Source organism: Henckelia pumila, chromosome 2, assembly GCF_033568475.1.
Source record: "Henckelia pumila isolate YLH828 chromosome 2, ASM3356847v2, whole genome shotgun sequence".
Taxonomy (NCBI): Eukaryota; Viridiplantae; Streptophyta; class Magnoliopsida; order Lamiales; family Gesneriaceae; genus Henckelia; species Henckelia pumila.
The window spans coordinates 121,375,582-121,391,877 of NC_133121.1; the positions used below are offsets into that span (position 1 = coordinate 121,375,582).

Consider the following 16,296-nt stretch of genomic DNA (forward strand, 5'->3'; position numbering starts at 1 on the left):
ACATACGATTATCTTTAATCATATATCACACATATAATATCAAGATAACAATATTTATCATCAACATCTCATCATTACTAATCCAAACAAACCAAAACACCTAACTAATCTAGATAATATTCACACACCAAACACTACAAGAATATTTGCATTCAAACACACTTAATAGACAACGGTTTTTAAAAAAACCGTTGTCTTTTTTCCTTTAACAACGGTTTTATTCAAAACCGTTGTCATAGGTTTAAACAACCCGCTCATAGACAACAATTTTTAAAAAACCGTTGTCTATGAGCCGGTTTTTTTAATTAAAAGACAACAGTTTTACTGAACCGTTGTCTTTTAACTTTGTTACAAGAATATACAAGAACGGTTTTATATAAAATTGTTGTCTTTGATTTGATTTGATTTTAAAAAAATTGATTTTTTTAAATATATTGATGGCTTTTGTCATAAATCCCACGTACGCTTGTGTCATAAAGCCCATGTACTTGTACAGTATCCAAATCCCCACCCACTCTAATTCTCAAGTTCCGTTTCATGGTCTTACAAGGGTTTCCGATTCATCGCATCTCGTCAAAGAAATCGTCGCTGCTCATCCCTCTTCGCTCCGTAACAGCTTTCCACTTTCATTTGATGGGCGAGAAGGATAATAATCTATAGTAAAAGGGTTGAAGGCGAGCGAAGCAGAGAGGTACGCAATGCGTTTGTCAGAATGCGCGGGTGAGGAGAAGAGCTCGATAGGAGTGAAAAGCTGCCAAAGACATGTCAACTCCGTGTAGGGAGACGAGGTAGGTAAGTTTCTGGAGGGCGGTTGATTTGGTTAAGGGATCGGTAGATTTTATCTCCCAAAATTTTATTCTCCCTTCGATTTTTCCTCCACTGTCGTACGTCATCGGAGAAGGTGCAACATCTACCAGAGAAGATTGCTTGGTGCTTGGAGATCTCGATTATGGTTGGAATCGCAAGGCTTCATCTCGGTACTTGCACGACCAAGATTCTCGATTTTCCCAGTCACGATCCTCTTCAAATTTCCACTCGAATCTTGGTTAGTTTCTAATTATATATATATATATATATATATATATTTACAACAAGAAGCCGACGATTACCTCACGGGAGATTCAGACTGCCGTTCGATTGGTGCTTCCCGGGAGTTGGCAAAGCACGCTGTTTCTGAGGGGACGAAGGCTGTTACGGAATTCACCAGCTCTTGAAACTATCATGAATTAGGTTTCCTATTTTCTCTGGCTTTTGTTAATAGTTTCCGTTTTGTTATGCTTGTGTAAATTACTAGACTTGTTTGCTTTATGAATTTGGTGATGGAAGTAATCATCTAGTTTTCCTGTTTCTGCCTCACTTTGGTATCCAATTATAATATCTGAATTCTGGTTCTCATCAAATTTTAAAATTTGTCGGTGTGGCTATGAAATGGTCTTCTGAAATGAATTTATGGCATTGTTGTCGATTGTTTTTATGAATCAATTTTTTTGGATCTATTTTCGTCTGATTTGTTGGTTTTGTTTACTTGACGATGGTTTAATAATCTAAAACAATCAATTGTGATCTTTGGTGTGCTTAAATCATGATTGGTTGATAAAGTGGAAAGGGTCTCAACCATGTGTGGCTTTGGATTCTGGATTATGAAATTTCGAGGTGACTTGAAGGAGTTATTCATTTTATCTAGTAATGTATACACACACACATATATATTTTTTTGAATGCTTAAAATCTGCTTTTTATCTTCTAGTTCGAACAATCAATTGCGATTTTTGGTGTGCTTAAATTAAGATTGGTTGATAAAGTGGAAAGGGTCTCAACCATGTGTGGCTTTGGATTCTGGATTATGAAATCTCGAGGGGACTTGAAGGAGTTATTCATTTTATCTAGTAATGTATACACACACACACATATATTTTTTTGAATGCTTAAAATCTGCTTTTTATCTTCTAGTTCGAAAATCAATTGCGATCTTTGGTGTGCTTAAATCATGATTGGTTGATAAAGTGGAAAGGGTCTCAACCATGTGTGGCTTTGGATTTTGGATTATGAAATCTCGAGGGGACTTAAAGGAGTTATTCATTTTATCTAGTAATGTATACACACACACACACATATTTTTTTTTGAATGCTTAAAATCTGTTTTTTATCTTCTAGTTCTAACACATCTAGTATCTGTTGAATTGTTGTACAAAAATTTATTGGCGGTAAGTGTGGTTCTACTTATCAGCTAAAATCAAGTTTAATGCCTATACATATGGTTTGGGAGACAGAGATGCATAGGAGACGACGACGACTCCGGTAGGAATATCTTTTTGATGCTTCTTTTTCTTGATTTTGCTGACACGATTCAAAGGAAGATGGAGCATGTAATTTTGTACTTGGAGAAATATGTGGAGAAAATAACTGAGGCAATGGATGCAGTTACAGGCATGAAACTTGATTTTAGCTATTTTACAGTCTTTTTTTCCAATGTAAAGAATTCTCTACTAATTAAATGTTTTGAGTAACTTCTTGTTACTGCTTGCTGAACTTGCCAGGGACCATTTACCCAATTGTGTACAATAATTGCTCAATTCCTTCACATTAACCCAGGGTCTGCCCTTCTCTTGTGCTACTTTAAGATCAATTTTTTGGTGGATCTGTTGCATTATGATTTATATGTTGTGCCTAAGTTCGAATTATATTAATCTTTTTTCAGTATCGTGTTCGTTCTCATGTAGAGCTGATGTGGTAATTGAGTTCTACAACCCTAATAGGTTCGCTCAACCAGATGATACAATTTAAAGAGAAATCACGAAAGACAGTGAGTTTTACAGTTGCAGCTCGTTCATATATCTAATGTTTAATTGTTTCATATATGTAACCTTAGAGTCCTCTCAAGTGTTACTTCTTTTTTTTGGAAAATCTGGACCGAATACTAGATAGGTTGCTGTGCAGTTAATACTACTTAAGTCTTCTTCTTTGCCCTTTTTTTAATATATTTTCAATTTTTTGATAATTTATTCTCATCAGATACCTTAAGCCAACAAATTTTGTGTAAACCAACTATTTTTTCCTCTTAATAGAAACTCTATGATTGAATAAGAGTACACACAATCTGTGATTCATGCTCTGTGCTTCAGCCCAAATAGGTATTGGTTGTGTACTGCCACAGAGTCTAGTATCAAGATTTGGGATTTGGAAAGCAAGAGTGTCGTGGTAGATCTTAAGGTTGATTTGGAAAGCAAGAGTGTCGTGGTAGATCTTAAGGTTTTTTGTATGCCCCAAATTTTTATATTAAAATATGCTAAGGAAGCTTTGTACCCCTAAATTTTTATATTAGTTTTACCCTTTCAACATTAGTCCCATCTTTGATACTCTGCTGTGCTTACTAATGATTCAGTTCTTTTAACTTCTTCAATGTCATTCTTTTTTGTGCTTCATTGATTTCAAACTTGTAGATACTGGTATTAACTGGAACTAGAAATAATTTAAAAATGCCATAATAATGTACATGTGTAACAACAAAGAAATAATTTGAGAAACTTGTGTATTATTTACTTTGTTATATATTCAGGTTTTCATTTGTCGAATCATAGCTGACTCGCTAAATTGCTTGATGTACATCAATTACTGCACTTTTCTTAGCTGGAGTGCTGATGGAAGCACACTTTTTAGTGGTTATACATATGGTGTTATTCGAGTTTGGGGCATTGGACGCTACTAGAAATGCGATTTTAGTGGAGCTGCCAAATATTTTTAGCCGGAGCTTGCGACGCTATTGATGTACTTTCAGTCGGAGAAGGATTTATGGAGTAGTTTGATCTTCTCGGCTCCGTTGTTTGTCATTCCCAAACCCATGAAGCCCTTGAAACCCTCAGGTATTTTTTGGCATGATTCTTTTGAAATCTGGAACTAAATGTATCTAGAGTTTAATGAAAATATTGAAGTTTATGATCGTGGCAGTATAATTATCAAGTATATATGTATCTCAATTCAAGAACAACCTACATATGTGTTTGTTTACGATTAGCAGGTTTAAAAATACGCCATTTGGGAAGGTTGGAAAAGACACCAAGATTATGATTTGCAGTGGCGCCTTTTCGCCGACATCTGAAAAAAAATCATATGTTGTGTTGCTCTACTTTTATTTTATTAGTGTTGTTATTTTGTCTATTTTTTATTAAATTTATTTAGAATGTTATAGATATTATTTTCGAATGGTGGGAAATTTTATATTAAATTTTATTTTCCAATTTTGTATTTTAATTTTAATGATTTATAATACCAGAAAATTGTATATTAATTTTTTTTTTGTTTTTTATTTAAAAAAAGACAACGGTTTTTCACCGTTGTCGTAGGCTTTTAAAACTGTTGTTGAAGTTTGTCTTTTTAAATGTGACAACAGTTAAAAACCGTTTTCTTTGAAGAAAAAGACAACGGTTTTACAACAGTGAAAAACCGTTGTCTTTGTCTTCAAAGACAACGGTTTTTAACTGTTGTCATTGAGCGCGACATTTAACAACATAGTTTTTAACAGCAATTTTAAAAGGCTTACGACAACGGTTTTTTACCGTTGTCTTTAGCCTATTTTCTTGTAGTGAAAATAATCAAAAACAAGCCAATTAAAAACTACCTCTAACAAATTAAATAATAATGTTCGTTTGCTTGTTTAACTTTACTGATTAACATTGTGCTAATTATTATTCTTTCCTCCATACCCAATCTCGTGTTCTGGAATGTGACTTTCAAAGTCTCGGTTGATCCTTGAAAATTTAAGCACCTAAGCTACGTGACCACTCTTTTAGCTATTTGCTCGATGTAAGCAAGCTAGGTTCTCAATAATTTAATTAATTAATTGCTAAAAAGTACGTATATATATTGGATGCCTTATTCAGTTATTCTTAGGTAATGTTTGTGACCTCTAAAAATAAGTGATTATGGAAATTTTTTTAACAAATTTTCTCAATAATTTAATTAATTAATTGCTAAAAAGTACGTATATATATTGGATGCCTTATTCAGTTATTCTTAGGTAATGTTTGCGACCTCTAAAAATAAGTGATTATGGAAATTTTCTTAACAAATTTGTTAAGAAAATTTTCATAATCATTTATTTTTAAAGGTTGCAAACACTACATTAATTAAGTACCGTTTAACTTGATCAATACCTACATTTTGACTTATGTGACGTCCACCTTAACAGACTCATACATAGACACTATGAATGAGAATGAGGACTTTGCTATGATTAATATTTTGATCACTAGAATTTTTTTAATCAACACATAGAATTAATTACTTTTGTCCTGGATTTCGCATTTCAAATATGAAAATTGAGTTTTTTTGTCAGCCAAACAAATTAAACTCTTTTAGCCGGAGAAAGATTGATACCGTGACAAGTTATCTTTAATTAGAGACAAAATTATGAAAATACGACCAGTAGATTTAACCAATAGAAATGATCGATATAAGTTGTTCCTCCCTAGCCCCCAAAAATAAGTTTGTTGTCCTCAAATTATTATGTAATTAAAGATGTACGTACTTGGACTTCTAAAGGAATTTGCCCAAAAAACTCTCGCCTTTTGACATGCTCTTCGATTAATTAATTGACATGCCCAAATACTGAACATACTGAAGGTGTTCTGATAGTCTGTAAAGAGATTTTGATAACAAATTAATATAATTGATTTAAAATAATTTTGTAAAAATATACTTATAATATCGTCAAATACATCTATAATCATTATCCGTACGCTGTCTTATGGCGGAGCCAGAAATCCTAAACTACCCGGGCTAAAATTTTAAACTATAAAATTGTTTAAACTTTTGAATCGAACCACCCAAACTACTATCAAATTAATCTAAAATTTTCCTAGAATCAATATATATAAAATTTTAAAATTTTTCAGGCCACCCGGGCTACAGCCAGGGTGCCGCTATATATGACTCCGCCACTGACGCTGTCGAATCATCTATTGTATTGTTTTTTTCGTCCATTCTATATGTAACTTGAAGTTTCAAAGTCCAACAACGTACGAAATTATAATGAAGCAGCTTGCTTACATTTCATGGTTTTTTTTTTTTGATGAACCACATTTCATGGTCTTTTAAAGTAGAACTTGTCAGAACACCAATATTTTCATCCTTTTTTTATAAGTCTTTTTTTGTAAAAAAATGACTTATTTGTTTTTTTCCCCCAAATGGTATTATTGATACATATATTTGGATTTGTGACGAAATTTATATATATATTTGGACTCGTGAAGAAATTTAATTGATTACCCAATCTGGGTAACATTATCCGTACGGAACATAGAGACTACAGTGGGTGGACACATGGAAGGTTCCTAGCGCAAGCAGCCCACTGGAAGGTCAGTGGACTTCACTCACACCAAAGTAATCCCCCCGAGACTCTTTGATTTCCAAGAAATTTCAACTCAAAAGATTAGTATTTTAAAGTGGTCGAATTCTGTTTCCCCAAATCATCTCCCATTTCTCGCCCTTTTCTCCAACATCGACTGCTAGGTTTTCTCTTTTCACACTGATCGAAAACCCTTTTATTTATTTGTTTTTTGGACACAAAGATTAAAGTAAATATGGATTGTTTTGGCAACGGAAGTATGTTTCCTCCGGGATTCAGATTCCACCCAACTGATGAAGAGTTGGTGCTTTTCTATCTCAAGGGGAAGATCTGCCGGAGACGATGCCGTGATGATGTAATCGGAGACACCGATGTTTACAAGTGGGATCCCGAGGAGTTGCCTGGTATGATTTTTTTTCTTGATTGCTGAAAATCGTTGACTTTGATTTGCCTTCGGGGGCTTTTGATTTTTATGGTTATTGGGTATTACTCGATGATTATCATAATCGATTTGGGTTTTGCGGTGTAGTTTGTTTAGTTTGTTGACAGATCAAAATGCGATCTTTGTAGTGCTGATTTCTGTTGAAGTCGAGATTATATACTTTGAAGTTTATGTTTTTTTTTAAAATTTTGGGAGATAGCTGTGATTGTTTGTTCTGTATTAACATTATGTTACTCACTTTCTCTTGAATGTGATCTGACATTGAAATTTAGCCAATAAAAAATATAAAATTCGGATGAAATTTCGATATCTATAATGTTAACTCACTGAATTATGGGGTTGAGTTTTGTTTTGTACCCCCGCACCCCCTTCTTTTCATTTATGGTGATGTTTCTTTAACAGTTTTTCGAATGTTAACTCAGTCTCAAGTTCATGACCCTACAGATTTTGTTAGACAGAGAAGTTGGATTTTGGACTTGTACTTTCATTTTTGGAAACATGCAGAAGTGTAGTTTGTGGCTCCAAACGCTTAATTCAGTCTGAAATCTCTGTTTCAGTATTTTTCTACTCTTTTACGTGTGAGAGTAGATGTTTGTGACTTGTGAGAGTTCAATTTTGATTCTATGCCTTTACTTTGTATCAGGAAATTTGATATAGTCAGCAATGCTTGCAGCTTGATTTGCTGACAATTCATACATCTTATATACAGGGTTATCAAAGCTGAAAACTGGTGACAGGCTATGGTTTTTCTTTAGTCCTAGAGATAGAAAATATCCAAATGGAGCAAGGTCAAACCGAGCGACGAGGCATGGTTATTGGAAAGCGACGGGGAAAGACCGTGTCATCGTGTACAAATCTCGCTCCGTGGGGATAAAGAAGACTCTGGTCTTCTATGGAGGTCGTGCACCGAATGGAGAACGAACAGATTGGGTGATGCATGAATATACTATGGACGAAGAGGAGCTGGGAAGATGCAAGAATGTGCAGGATTACTATGCACTCTATAAGCTGTACAAGAAAAGTGGACCTGGTCCCAAAAATGGCGAGCAATATGGGGCACCTTTCAGGGAAGAGGACTGGGATGATGATGATCTTGATGTTCATTACCAAATTAATGGGGATAACTCGATGAAACGAGCTAACAACACCGTGCTAGTTGATGATCCAAAAACTGTTATTTGTCAACCACGTTCACCACCAGATGAGCTTGAGGAAATCTTGAATCAAGTGGCAAATGATTCTGTTCTAGTTCCACCTCATTTAGCTGATTTTGGATTTTCTCTGGATCAGCTTCTTGGTGAGGTGGAAAATCAGAGTCCCTCAATGGAGCATCATCCTTCAGAAGATACGGCCTTTCCGTTTCTCCAACCATGTAGCCAGCAACATCATGTACAAGCTAGCTTTGACCTTGCACAGTCTGACATTAGTCAATTGCTAAATGAGGCGCCTGAAGTCACTTCTCAAAATCTTAGTGGGCAGGTGCTTTGCTTGACTGAAGAGGATTTTCTTGAAATGAATGATCTAATTGGTCCGGAAGCAACTTTGCAAAATCTTGTGGGACCAGTTGATCAGAACCTGGAGAATCTGCAGTTCAATGAGTTTGATTGTTTGGGCGAGATTGACCAGTACCATGACGCAGCATTGTTCTTAAATGAAATGGGGCATGGCGAGTCTGGTCAAATTTCACTACTACAAGGGAATCATTATGACAATGTTGCGATGGACCCGGCCACAAGCTCATTTTCGAACAATCTTCAGAATGAAACAGTGAACTACCAGTGGACAGAAGAGCAAAGATGCACTACTTTCACTGCGACAGACACAAATCAAATGTTCATTAGTTCCTCAACATCAGGTACCAAAGCTATTGCAAAGTTCAGTTTAGAGAAGCTGCATATGTATATGTGATTTATTCCAACTTTACTAGTTACACGATGTTTGTCGTTTATATTTACTAATCTCATCGAGCTATTGCTCAGATGGATGGTATGGGAAGACCATGTCATCTTCCAGAGGCAAAAACTCTCTGTGCCCAAGTGGAAACGGGGGAGTTTGAGCCCACCTTGAAGAGCTCTTCTTCTAATGTACTAGTATCAAACTGTGTTCTAATTTTGTAAGTTTTAAACTTTTAGGTTTGATCCATCAAAATCAGATTCATAAGCATAACGGTGGCGATATTATAAACTTTACCACCAGAGCAAATGAAAACCAAGACAACAAACAGGATGATGGTACAGACTCCTGGTTATCGTCTGCTCTGTGGGCTTTTGTGGAGTCCATACCAACTACTCCTGCTTCGGCTTCTGAGAATGCTTTGGTAAATAGAGCTTTCGAACGAATGTCTAGCTTCAGTAGGATAAGACTAAATGCCAGGAACATGAACGTTGCGACAGGTAACACCTCTGCAAGTTCAAGGATTTCGGGCAAATTTATGAGTGGTTTTATATGTTTTTCTTTAGTTGGAGTGTTGTGTGCCATCTTGTGGATGATGATTGGAACCTCTGTAAGAATGTCGGGTTGAATATTACTGATTAAATAGTTAATGTTTGAATAGAAATTTGTGCTCCAGCGACTCACTGGATGGGGAAAAAAAATTTAGAGTTAATCGTGCGATGGGGATGAGAGAGCAAGTAATTTTCAGATTATATGTTTTTTGATTTCATTCTTCATTTACAAAAATATTTCATTTTTTTTTATTGACAAAAAAAATCATAAATCCCTATTTTAATCAATTATATTTCATTTGCAATTAATATATATTCATATAATATTTTTTTGACCTTTATATATATTTACAATTTTTTAAATTTTAATGATTGTAGCAATTTTAACATAAAAAAATGAAGAAAATAGAAAATAATGAATTTTATGGTATTTTTAAATTGGAAGTAATAATTTTGATTAAGCGTGTGGTTTTAATTTTGATTTTTTTTATCCTAACAATAAAAATGAATGAGTATTTTTATGGGTTAAATATATAATTTGATGTTTTATTGACTGATCAAATCAGTTAGTATATGTTTGTCAGGTTTTATATATAGTGATATACAATAATACAAGAGAAACTTATATTAAGTATTAACTATACATAGGTATGATATAATTTTGGAATTGTTTAAACATCTTTCATCTTATGAAATTAGCATTATTTTACTATATTATAATAATAATTTGCCATCTTATATTAACTATACATAGGTATTATTTTTCATCTTATTTTTTTCCATACATATTAAGAAAATTTATTGGAAAAACAAATTATGTACACATTTTTTATTCTATATTTATTTAATGCATTCAAAAAATGGATGAACAATTTTCAAGATGTAATTAATAAGAGAATATTTGTAAATGAGTAAAAAAATATTACTAAATATTGTTATTGTTTTTGTTATTATTATTATTATTATTATTATTATTATTAAAAAAAATACATAAAACACACATCATAATTCATGTGTCCATATCCGTTAGTAATAAATAATAATAATAACTAGAGCTGGGATATCGAACCAAAATACCGATTTTTTGGGATACCGTACCGAAATGTTTTCGGTATATATACATTTTTTTGGTATATCGAATTTTTTTTCGGTATCTATACGATATTAGTATGGATTTTTTCCATACCAAAATTTTGGAATTTCAATATCGGTATCGATATGAAATTTTTTTATACCAATATTTTTGATACGGTATACCGAAAACCCACCCCTAATAATAACCGAGCCTGAGGTGAACAGATTTCAATTTGGGCTTGACTCGAAAAATGTTACCGGTCTGATATGAAACGAAGATGCTCTTTATTTATTTCTTTTTTTTTTTACGAAAACTTCCATTATAATTATTTGGGAACTTAAAAAGAGTTAATAACATTATTTTATTATTTAAAATTAACTACATTTTTTAAATAAATAATGTTCTAGATAACTTATTTTAAGAATCGAAACTATGAATGAATTTTCTAAAAATAAAGCCAATCAAAGGATACAAATGTCAATTTTTATAAAATTAAAAATAAAATATATTTAACAAAATATAGAGTATAAATAACACTCTTATAATTATTACAATAGGACATTGTTGAAAAAAAGGACTCGTATTATATTACATTCTAAATTCATGGATTCATATTATATATTTTTAAATTATAAAAATAGTCACTTCTAACTAATAATTAAGCTTGGTTAGTGGGGCGTCGAAAAATTTATCGGCGAGACCACTCCGATGCTTAAGTCAGAAAATAGATTAGAAAAGAGAGAGTGCGCTTAGGAAAGTATAAATATATGGTAATTTGGAAAAGTGAACTCCTCTTTTGATACCTGTTTGACGATATTTATAGGTCTTGGAACGAAGATACTCCTCCGATATCTCCGGGTAGTGGCCACGATGCTGCGTCATGGATGATAATGTCGGGATACCCGGGGATATGACATGGTAAAGTGAGGAGGAAGTGCTCCTCAATAATAGGGATATGCTCTTTCGGGAGCTGACTTGGTCATACGAACTCCCCGGATCATGTGATCATAACCCGAGCTTTGCATTGTCTTCCCCGAGCTTGGTATACAGCATCTCGAGCTCCTTCTATTTCCGGGCTTTATCCATCGTTCTTATAAATCAGGCCTAGCAGCCAAGCCCGAATCCGATGATAAATTGGGATTTTCTCAGGGTATCACCACTCCTCCCTAAAATAGCTCGAGCTAAAGCCTTACTTGCTGTCCTGAAAGCTTCCTCATGAACTTATCTTTCCCATCCATCACGACCTTGATATCTCGGGATATCAATCCATATTTTATTCTCATTTAATTCATTCAAAACAATCGCAAACTTTTCACCATTTATTTAATACAAATAATATATATTACTAGAAATTACAAGACAAAAATGTTACAAAATCTAAAATTATATATATCTGATACGTACATCCAAAAAAAAATCTTATATAACTGAAAAAAAGAGATTATTTTTTCTTTCCCGATCGAGTTTAAAAAATACATTATAATTAGATTTCGAACACGATGTTTCACTCCAAATTTACCAAATTTAGGACAGTAACATGCACGTACGAGTTAGGTAATAGTCCGCCAACCCCACGTGATTCAATTATTGCACATTGCGTGGAAAGGTCAGTGGGCGCCGCCATAAAAGTATGTAATATAATTCCATTACGCTGTCTGCCAAATTGGACAAAAGACGATCCATCCTGTTGGTTTGAAATTGGTACTCTTTTTTGGACAAAAATATGACATTTGTTTCACTTTTTTTAGCATATAATATATTAAAATAATTAAATTCGTCGTGCATGCATGTGTTTTTTTAGTGATTGTAACCGTCATTATAATCATTAATCAATCACAAATATTCAATAATACATCAATAATCTAATCACGAATCACCAAATACAACAAATTAAACTTCAAAATTTACAATTCATGCTTAAATTAAATTGGATTATTATGAATTATATTAATAATCAGTTTTCACTACCACTGCCTCTTTCATTTTTCTAAAAGTCCCAACAACAACTTAATTAATTAACGAATGAAACCTTCAACTCCAAGATTTTGAATAGCTTAGAGAAAAAAAATGTCTTTAAAGTTCAAAAACTGTAAAGTCGAATTGTGTCAAGTAAAATATCGAAAATTGCAAATATAGTCCTATATGTTTGTCACTTTGCGATTTTGGTCTTTTATGTTTTTACATTTTAGTTTTAGTCCTGCATGTTTTGATAGGTCCTTTTATTCAAAAATGCTTACGTGACACTGTACACGTCAGCTCCACATCAGCACTGAATTAGTGCCACATCAGCACCACGTCGGAAAAAAGACTAAAATTGCCAAAAAAAATAAAGATAACAGACTAAAACTGAAATCTGAAAATATAAAGGACTGAAATCGCAAAGTGACAAACATACAGAACAAAAAAAGCAATTTTTCTAGTAAAATATTAAAGAATAGGCATTAAAGTAAAAATGTTGACAACAATAATTTTTTATTTATTTGTTCATATCAGCTGGTGAACAATCATTCATTAAATTCACCAAATGCATTACACTTAAAGACCAATTACTATTACAAATATAACATTCAGTATACAATATACATAAATGTATATTCAACTATTTTTTTCGAGTGAAATAAATTAAGAAATGAAATTATAAACTAATACATCAGGACTTAGTTATAATAATATCACTACGATGATCATCAACACTTGGGCATATCGGGAGGTGGTGGCAACATTTTCGCATTCCTCCCTTTTCCATTTTTAACAATAAATGTCATCCCCATTCCCCAGCTTACATGACGTTCGAAATGGCAATGCATGAACCAAACTCCTGCAACAAAATATATATCATGAAAATTTGAGGATGACCGATATATATGTATGATACGATGTTGTTTTGTATATGCGTATGTGTATATATATATATACCTGGATTATCCGCCCGGAATCGGATAGCCGTCCATCCGTTTCTTGGAACCGCAATAGTTTCCATCAATGGAGGGTCTACTAGATTGTAGTTCAAAGGATCCCTGGTTCTGTTAAAGTTCCCGAATCCGGACCCGACCACGTAAAAACTGTATCCATGCAAGTGCATGGGATGATCCACGCCTCCGGCTATGTTTGTTCCTTGGAAAACAAGCTCCACAGTAGAATTATACTCGAGAACATTTACATCTGTTCCATTTTCAGGCGTCCACAAGAGAGAAGGGACGTTATTTTGTGTGAAATTATAGGGGAAAGGCGGATTATCCGGAAAATCGGTCTCATAAACTTGGGTGATACTCTTGTAGTATGCTTGAAGAATGTCGACTTTCGGCAGCACCAAGGTTATGTTATTGACACTTGCAAGTAGCCGGTCGCCATTCGGTCCACCGCACTGGTTATCGATCGGGCACGATCTTGTGTTGATTGAAATAGCAAACAACAATGTGTCTGTGATGTTTAAAGGGACATCAACGGGGTATCTTTCGTTGGATAGACTTCTGAGCTGGTTGGTGAATGTGACGGATGCCTGCGTGTCGTTGAATCGGGGGAATGTTGGGAGGATAAGTGAGGCTGGTGGAGTGTAGTTTCCCGAGTATTCTATGATTCCGGTGGTGGTCGTGTTGTCGAATCGTCCGGCACTGGCGTAAACCCTAGAAGCCATGTAGTAGTGGCTAGGGTTTTGATTAGCTTCCAGCAAAAAATCGATGGTTTGTCCCGGGGAGATGGTGATGTAGTCGGTGTTTATCGGCTTAGTGTAGCTTCCATCGGATCCAACCACGGTGACGTTATGGTTTGCGATTTTGAAGAACATGATGTTGTTCATCACCGCATTAACCATTCGGAACAAATATGTTTTGCCATATTTCACTGTCACCTTAAATGTATCTGCATTAAATATTGTGATTATCATCGAACATGATCGAAAAACATTAGCTACAAAAGGTTAATACGTCGTGCTTAATCGGGGTCCATGAGACAGCGCACCAACTCATTTTCGATGAAAAAATTGGGAAATTGGACCTGGTCAACCATTTTTTTTTTTCAAAAAAAATAAAAATCGACCGGTTTAGATAATAAAAAAAATTGGGTAATGCTACATGTACATTGAGAGTTACATGTTACACATTACATTTATAATTACATAATTATCCTACATGCATTTTTGAAAGATTTTTTTCATATAAAGTGCAGGAATAATCATGTAATTTCAAGTGCAACGTGTAACCCAACGTGTAACACTCCGTGTACATGTAGCATTACCCAAAAAAATTACCCCTAAAAACCAGCTAGCAGGAGATGACAAACCTTGTCTTGAGCAAGGGTATAGGTCACCGGGCTGGCCGTTGATAAGGAAAGCGTCGGAAACGTTGGGGTCGCCTCCAGACCGGAGAAATTCCTCCATAACTTGCTGCACATCACTTTTCCACCACTCTCCTGCATATTCCACAACATTCAAAACCATTCATTACTTATCCATTTCATTATCTCCTTTTCGTATATTATGTAGTAATAATACTATTTTAGGATCGTGCTGCTACGTGTACAATATTTAGACTTATACATTGAGTTATAAAGTGCATTTAAAATTACAAAAATATCCTAAATGTATTTTTGAAATTTTTTTCCAAATCACGGGTAAGGATAATTTTGTAATTTCAAAAGCAATTTAAAACCATCATTGTACATATAACATTTTTAATTCATAAGTTTATATTTCTTATGGTATACCTAAAATGATGGGCACTTCAGCATGAGGTTTAGGGAAAGGATAGTCGTCTCTCTTCTGTGGGAGAACAACGAGAGCTCCGAGCACGGTGGCCCTCGACCATTCGCTATGTGCATGCCACCACAGAGTTCCTTCCTCGTCCGATAGAACGACCCGTTGGGTAAATTTAGTACCGGGTGCGATGGGGCACTGTGTCACGTATTCGGGCCCGTCGGACCACGGATACCTCGGCTGCTTCACTCCATGCCTGAAACCAACATATATAATCAAACACACGAGTTTCAGAATTATCATTGGAGAAATAAATAAAATTTCATACCAGTGAATGGTAATATTATGATCTGCAAGATTATAAACATCGACTATGACCAAATCTCCTTTTCTGGCATAGATAGTTGGCCCCGGAAATTGCCCATTTATCGTGAGCATGGTCTTGTTGGCGCATAGCCTGGTGTATGAAGTATTCCTCTGCTGTAAATGAATTAAAAACCATGAGTACTATTATAATATAATTATTCTCGATCTGTATTAATTTGTTACATGTTATGTCCGGTTGAAGTACCAGAAATCAATAAATTTCGGAAAAATAAGAAAAATAATTATATTAGCCGATTTTGATTCAAAATTATTGATGTAGCTAAATTGATTTTAATAGTGAAATGAAAAAACTACCTCAAACTTATAGCGACGGACTGCGGCATGGCTAGGCAATACGCCACAAAGAAGAATTACAACTATAACATGAAATATAAAAAAATTCATGATCTTAGCTACCAATTTCTTTCAATTTTTGCTACCAAAAAAAAAAAAAAAAAAACCCCACTTGCTTAATTTTCTTTAATGAATTTCTGCGATTTTTAAACTAAACTCGTTATGTGTTGTATATTGTTATGATTTAATTACATAGTTTGGCTGGTATTTATAAAGAGGGCATGGGTTTGAACTTTGAATAATCAATAGCAGTAGACAAAGATGACGGCTAAATATGGTATATCGCTTTCATATTTCTCGAAAAATCAACTCCAATGGTTTTGCACTAAATATCAATTGCGTTGTTTTTGACCACATATCGATCGATGGAAGAAGCTGGAAAAAAACTTTTATCTTGTTTTCATTATCTTAATTTGCTTAATATATATTCGTTGTAATATATATATGGTGTGAAAATGACCAATATTTCTAACTTTGAAGGCAATTATTAATTTTTCAAAAAGAAAAAGAAACTCATGAAGACCATCGAAACTTCGTTATTATATATATAATTATTAGTATGCTCCTTAAGATAAGAGCTGA

General features: G+C 34.1%; 2 protein-coding genes and 1 long non-coding RNA gene across 6 annotated transcripts; 2 read left to right on the forward strand and 1 right to left on the reverse strand.

Annotated features, from left to right (window-relative positions):
• Positions 1 to 485: 485 nt before the first annotated feature.
• On the forward strand, positions 486 to 4,227 carry LOC140884176 (uncharacterized). Of its 3 annotated transcripts, none has more exons than XR_012150576.1 (4): positions 486 to 2,593; positions 2,699 to 2,803; positions 3,628 to 3,860; positions 4,016 to 4,227. It is a non-coding gene; the product is annotated as an uncharacterized lncRNA (long non-coding RNA). The 3 variants fall into 3 exon arrangements; XR_012150577.1 differs by having other exon boundaries at positions 486 to 1,230; positions 2,271 to 2,593; positions 2,699 to 3,860; XR_012150575.1 differs by having other exon boundaries at positions 2,699 to 3,860.
• A 2,215-nt stretch (positions 4,228 to 6,442) lies between these two features.
• LOC140881895 (NAC domain-containing protein 17-like) lies at positions 6,443 to 9,349 on the forward strand. Its single transcript, XM_073287548.1, has 3 exons — positions 6,443 to 6,747; positions 7,495 to 8,640; positions 8,918 to 9,349. Exons 1-3 carry the CDS (start codon positions 6,579 to 6,581, stop codon positions 9,304 to 9,306), a joined length of 1,704 nt encoding a protein of 567 aa, XP_073143649.1. The 5' UTR covers positions 6,443 to 6,578; the 3' UTR covers positions 9,307 to 9,349.
• A 3,410-nt stretch (positions 9,350 to 12,759) lies between these two features.
• LOC140884204 (laccase-14-like) lies at positions 12,760 to 15,891 on the reverse strand. Of its 2 annotated transcripts, none has more exons than XM_073290884.1 (6): positions 15,676 to 15,891; positions 15,323 to 15,471; positions 15,006 to 15,250; positions 14,583 to 14,711; positions 13,221 to 14,162; positions 12,760 to 13,122 (listed from the first exon to the last, which is right to left on the reverse strand). In XM_073290884.1, the coding sequence occupies exons 1-6, from the start codon at positions 15,763 to 15,765 to the stop codon at positions 12,992 to 12,994; spliced, it is 1,686 nt and encodes a 561-aa protein (XP_073146985.1). In that variant the 5' UTR covers positions 15,766 to 15,891; the 3' UTR covers positions 12,760 to 12,991. The 2 variants fall into 2 exon arrangements, with proteins under 2 accessions (XP_073146985.1, XP_073146984.1); XM_073290883.1 differs by having other exon boundaries at positions 15,323 to 15,474; positions 15,676 to 15,890.
• Positions 15,892 to 16,296: the final 405 nt, after the last annotated feature.

Excerpts from the sequence above, each read along its gene's own strand:
- LOC140881895 (XM_073287548.1), top strand. The coding sequence starts at position 6,579 with ATGGATTGTTTTGGCAACGGAAGTATGTTTCCTCCGGGATTCAGATTC. Across the intron at positions 6,748-7,494 it reads GGATCCCGAGGAGTTGCCTG|GGTTATCAAAGCTGAAAACT; the intron begins GTATGATTTTTT and ends TCTTATATACAG. Across the intron at positions 8,641-8,917 it reads CATTAGTTCCTCAACATCAG|GTTTGATCCATCAAAATCAG; the intron begins GTACCAAAGCTA and ends TTAAACTTTTAG.
- LOC140884204 (XM_073290883.1), bottom strand. The coding sequence starts at position 15,765 with ATGAATTTTTTTATATTTCATGTTATAGTTGTAATTCTTCTTTGTGGC. Across the intron at positions 15,475-15,675 it reads TCCGTCGCTATAAGTTTGAG|CAGAGGAATACTTCATACAC; the intron begins GTAGTTTTTTCA and ends ATTCATTTACAG. Across the intron at positions 15,251-15,322 it reads CATAATATTACCATTCACTG|GCATGGAGTGAAGCAGCCGA; the intron begins GTATGAAATTTT and ends TGTTGGTTTCAG.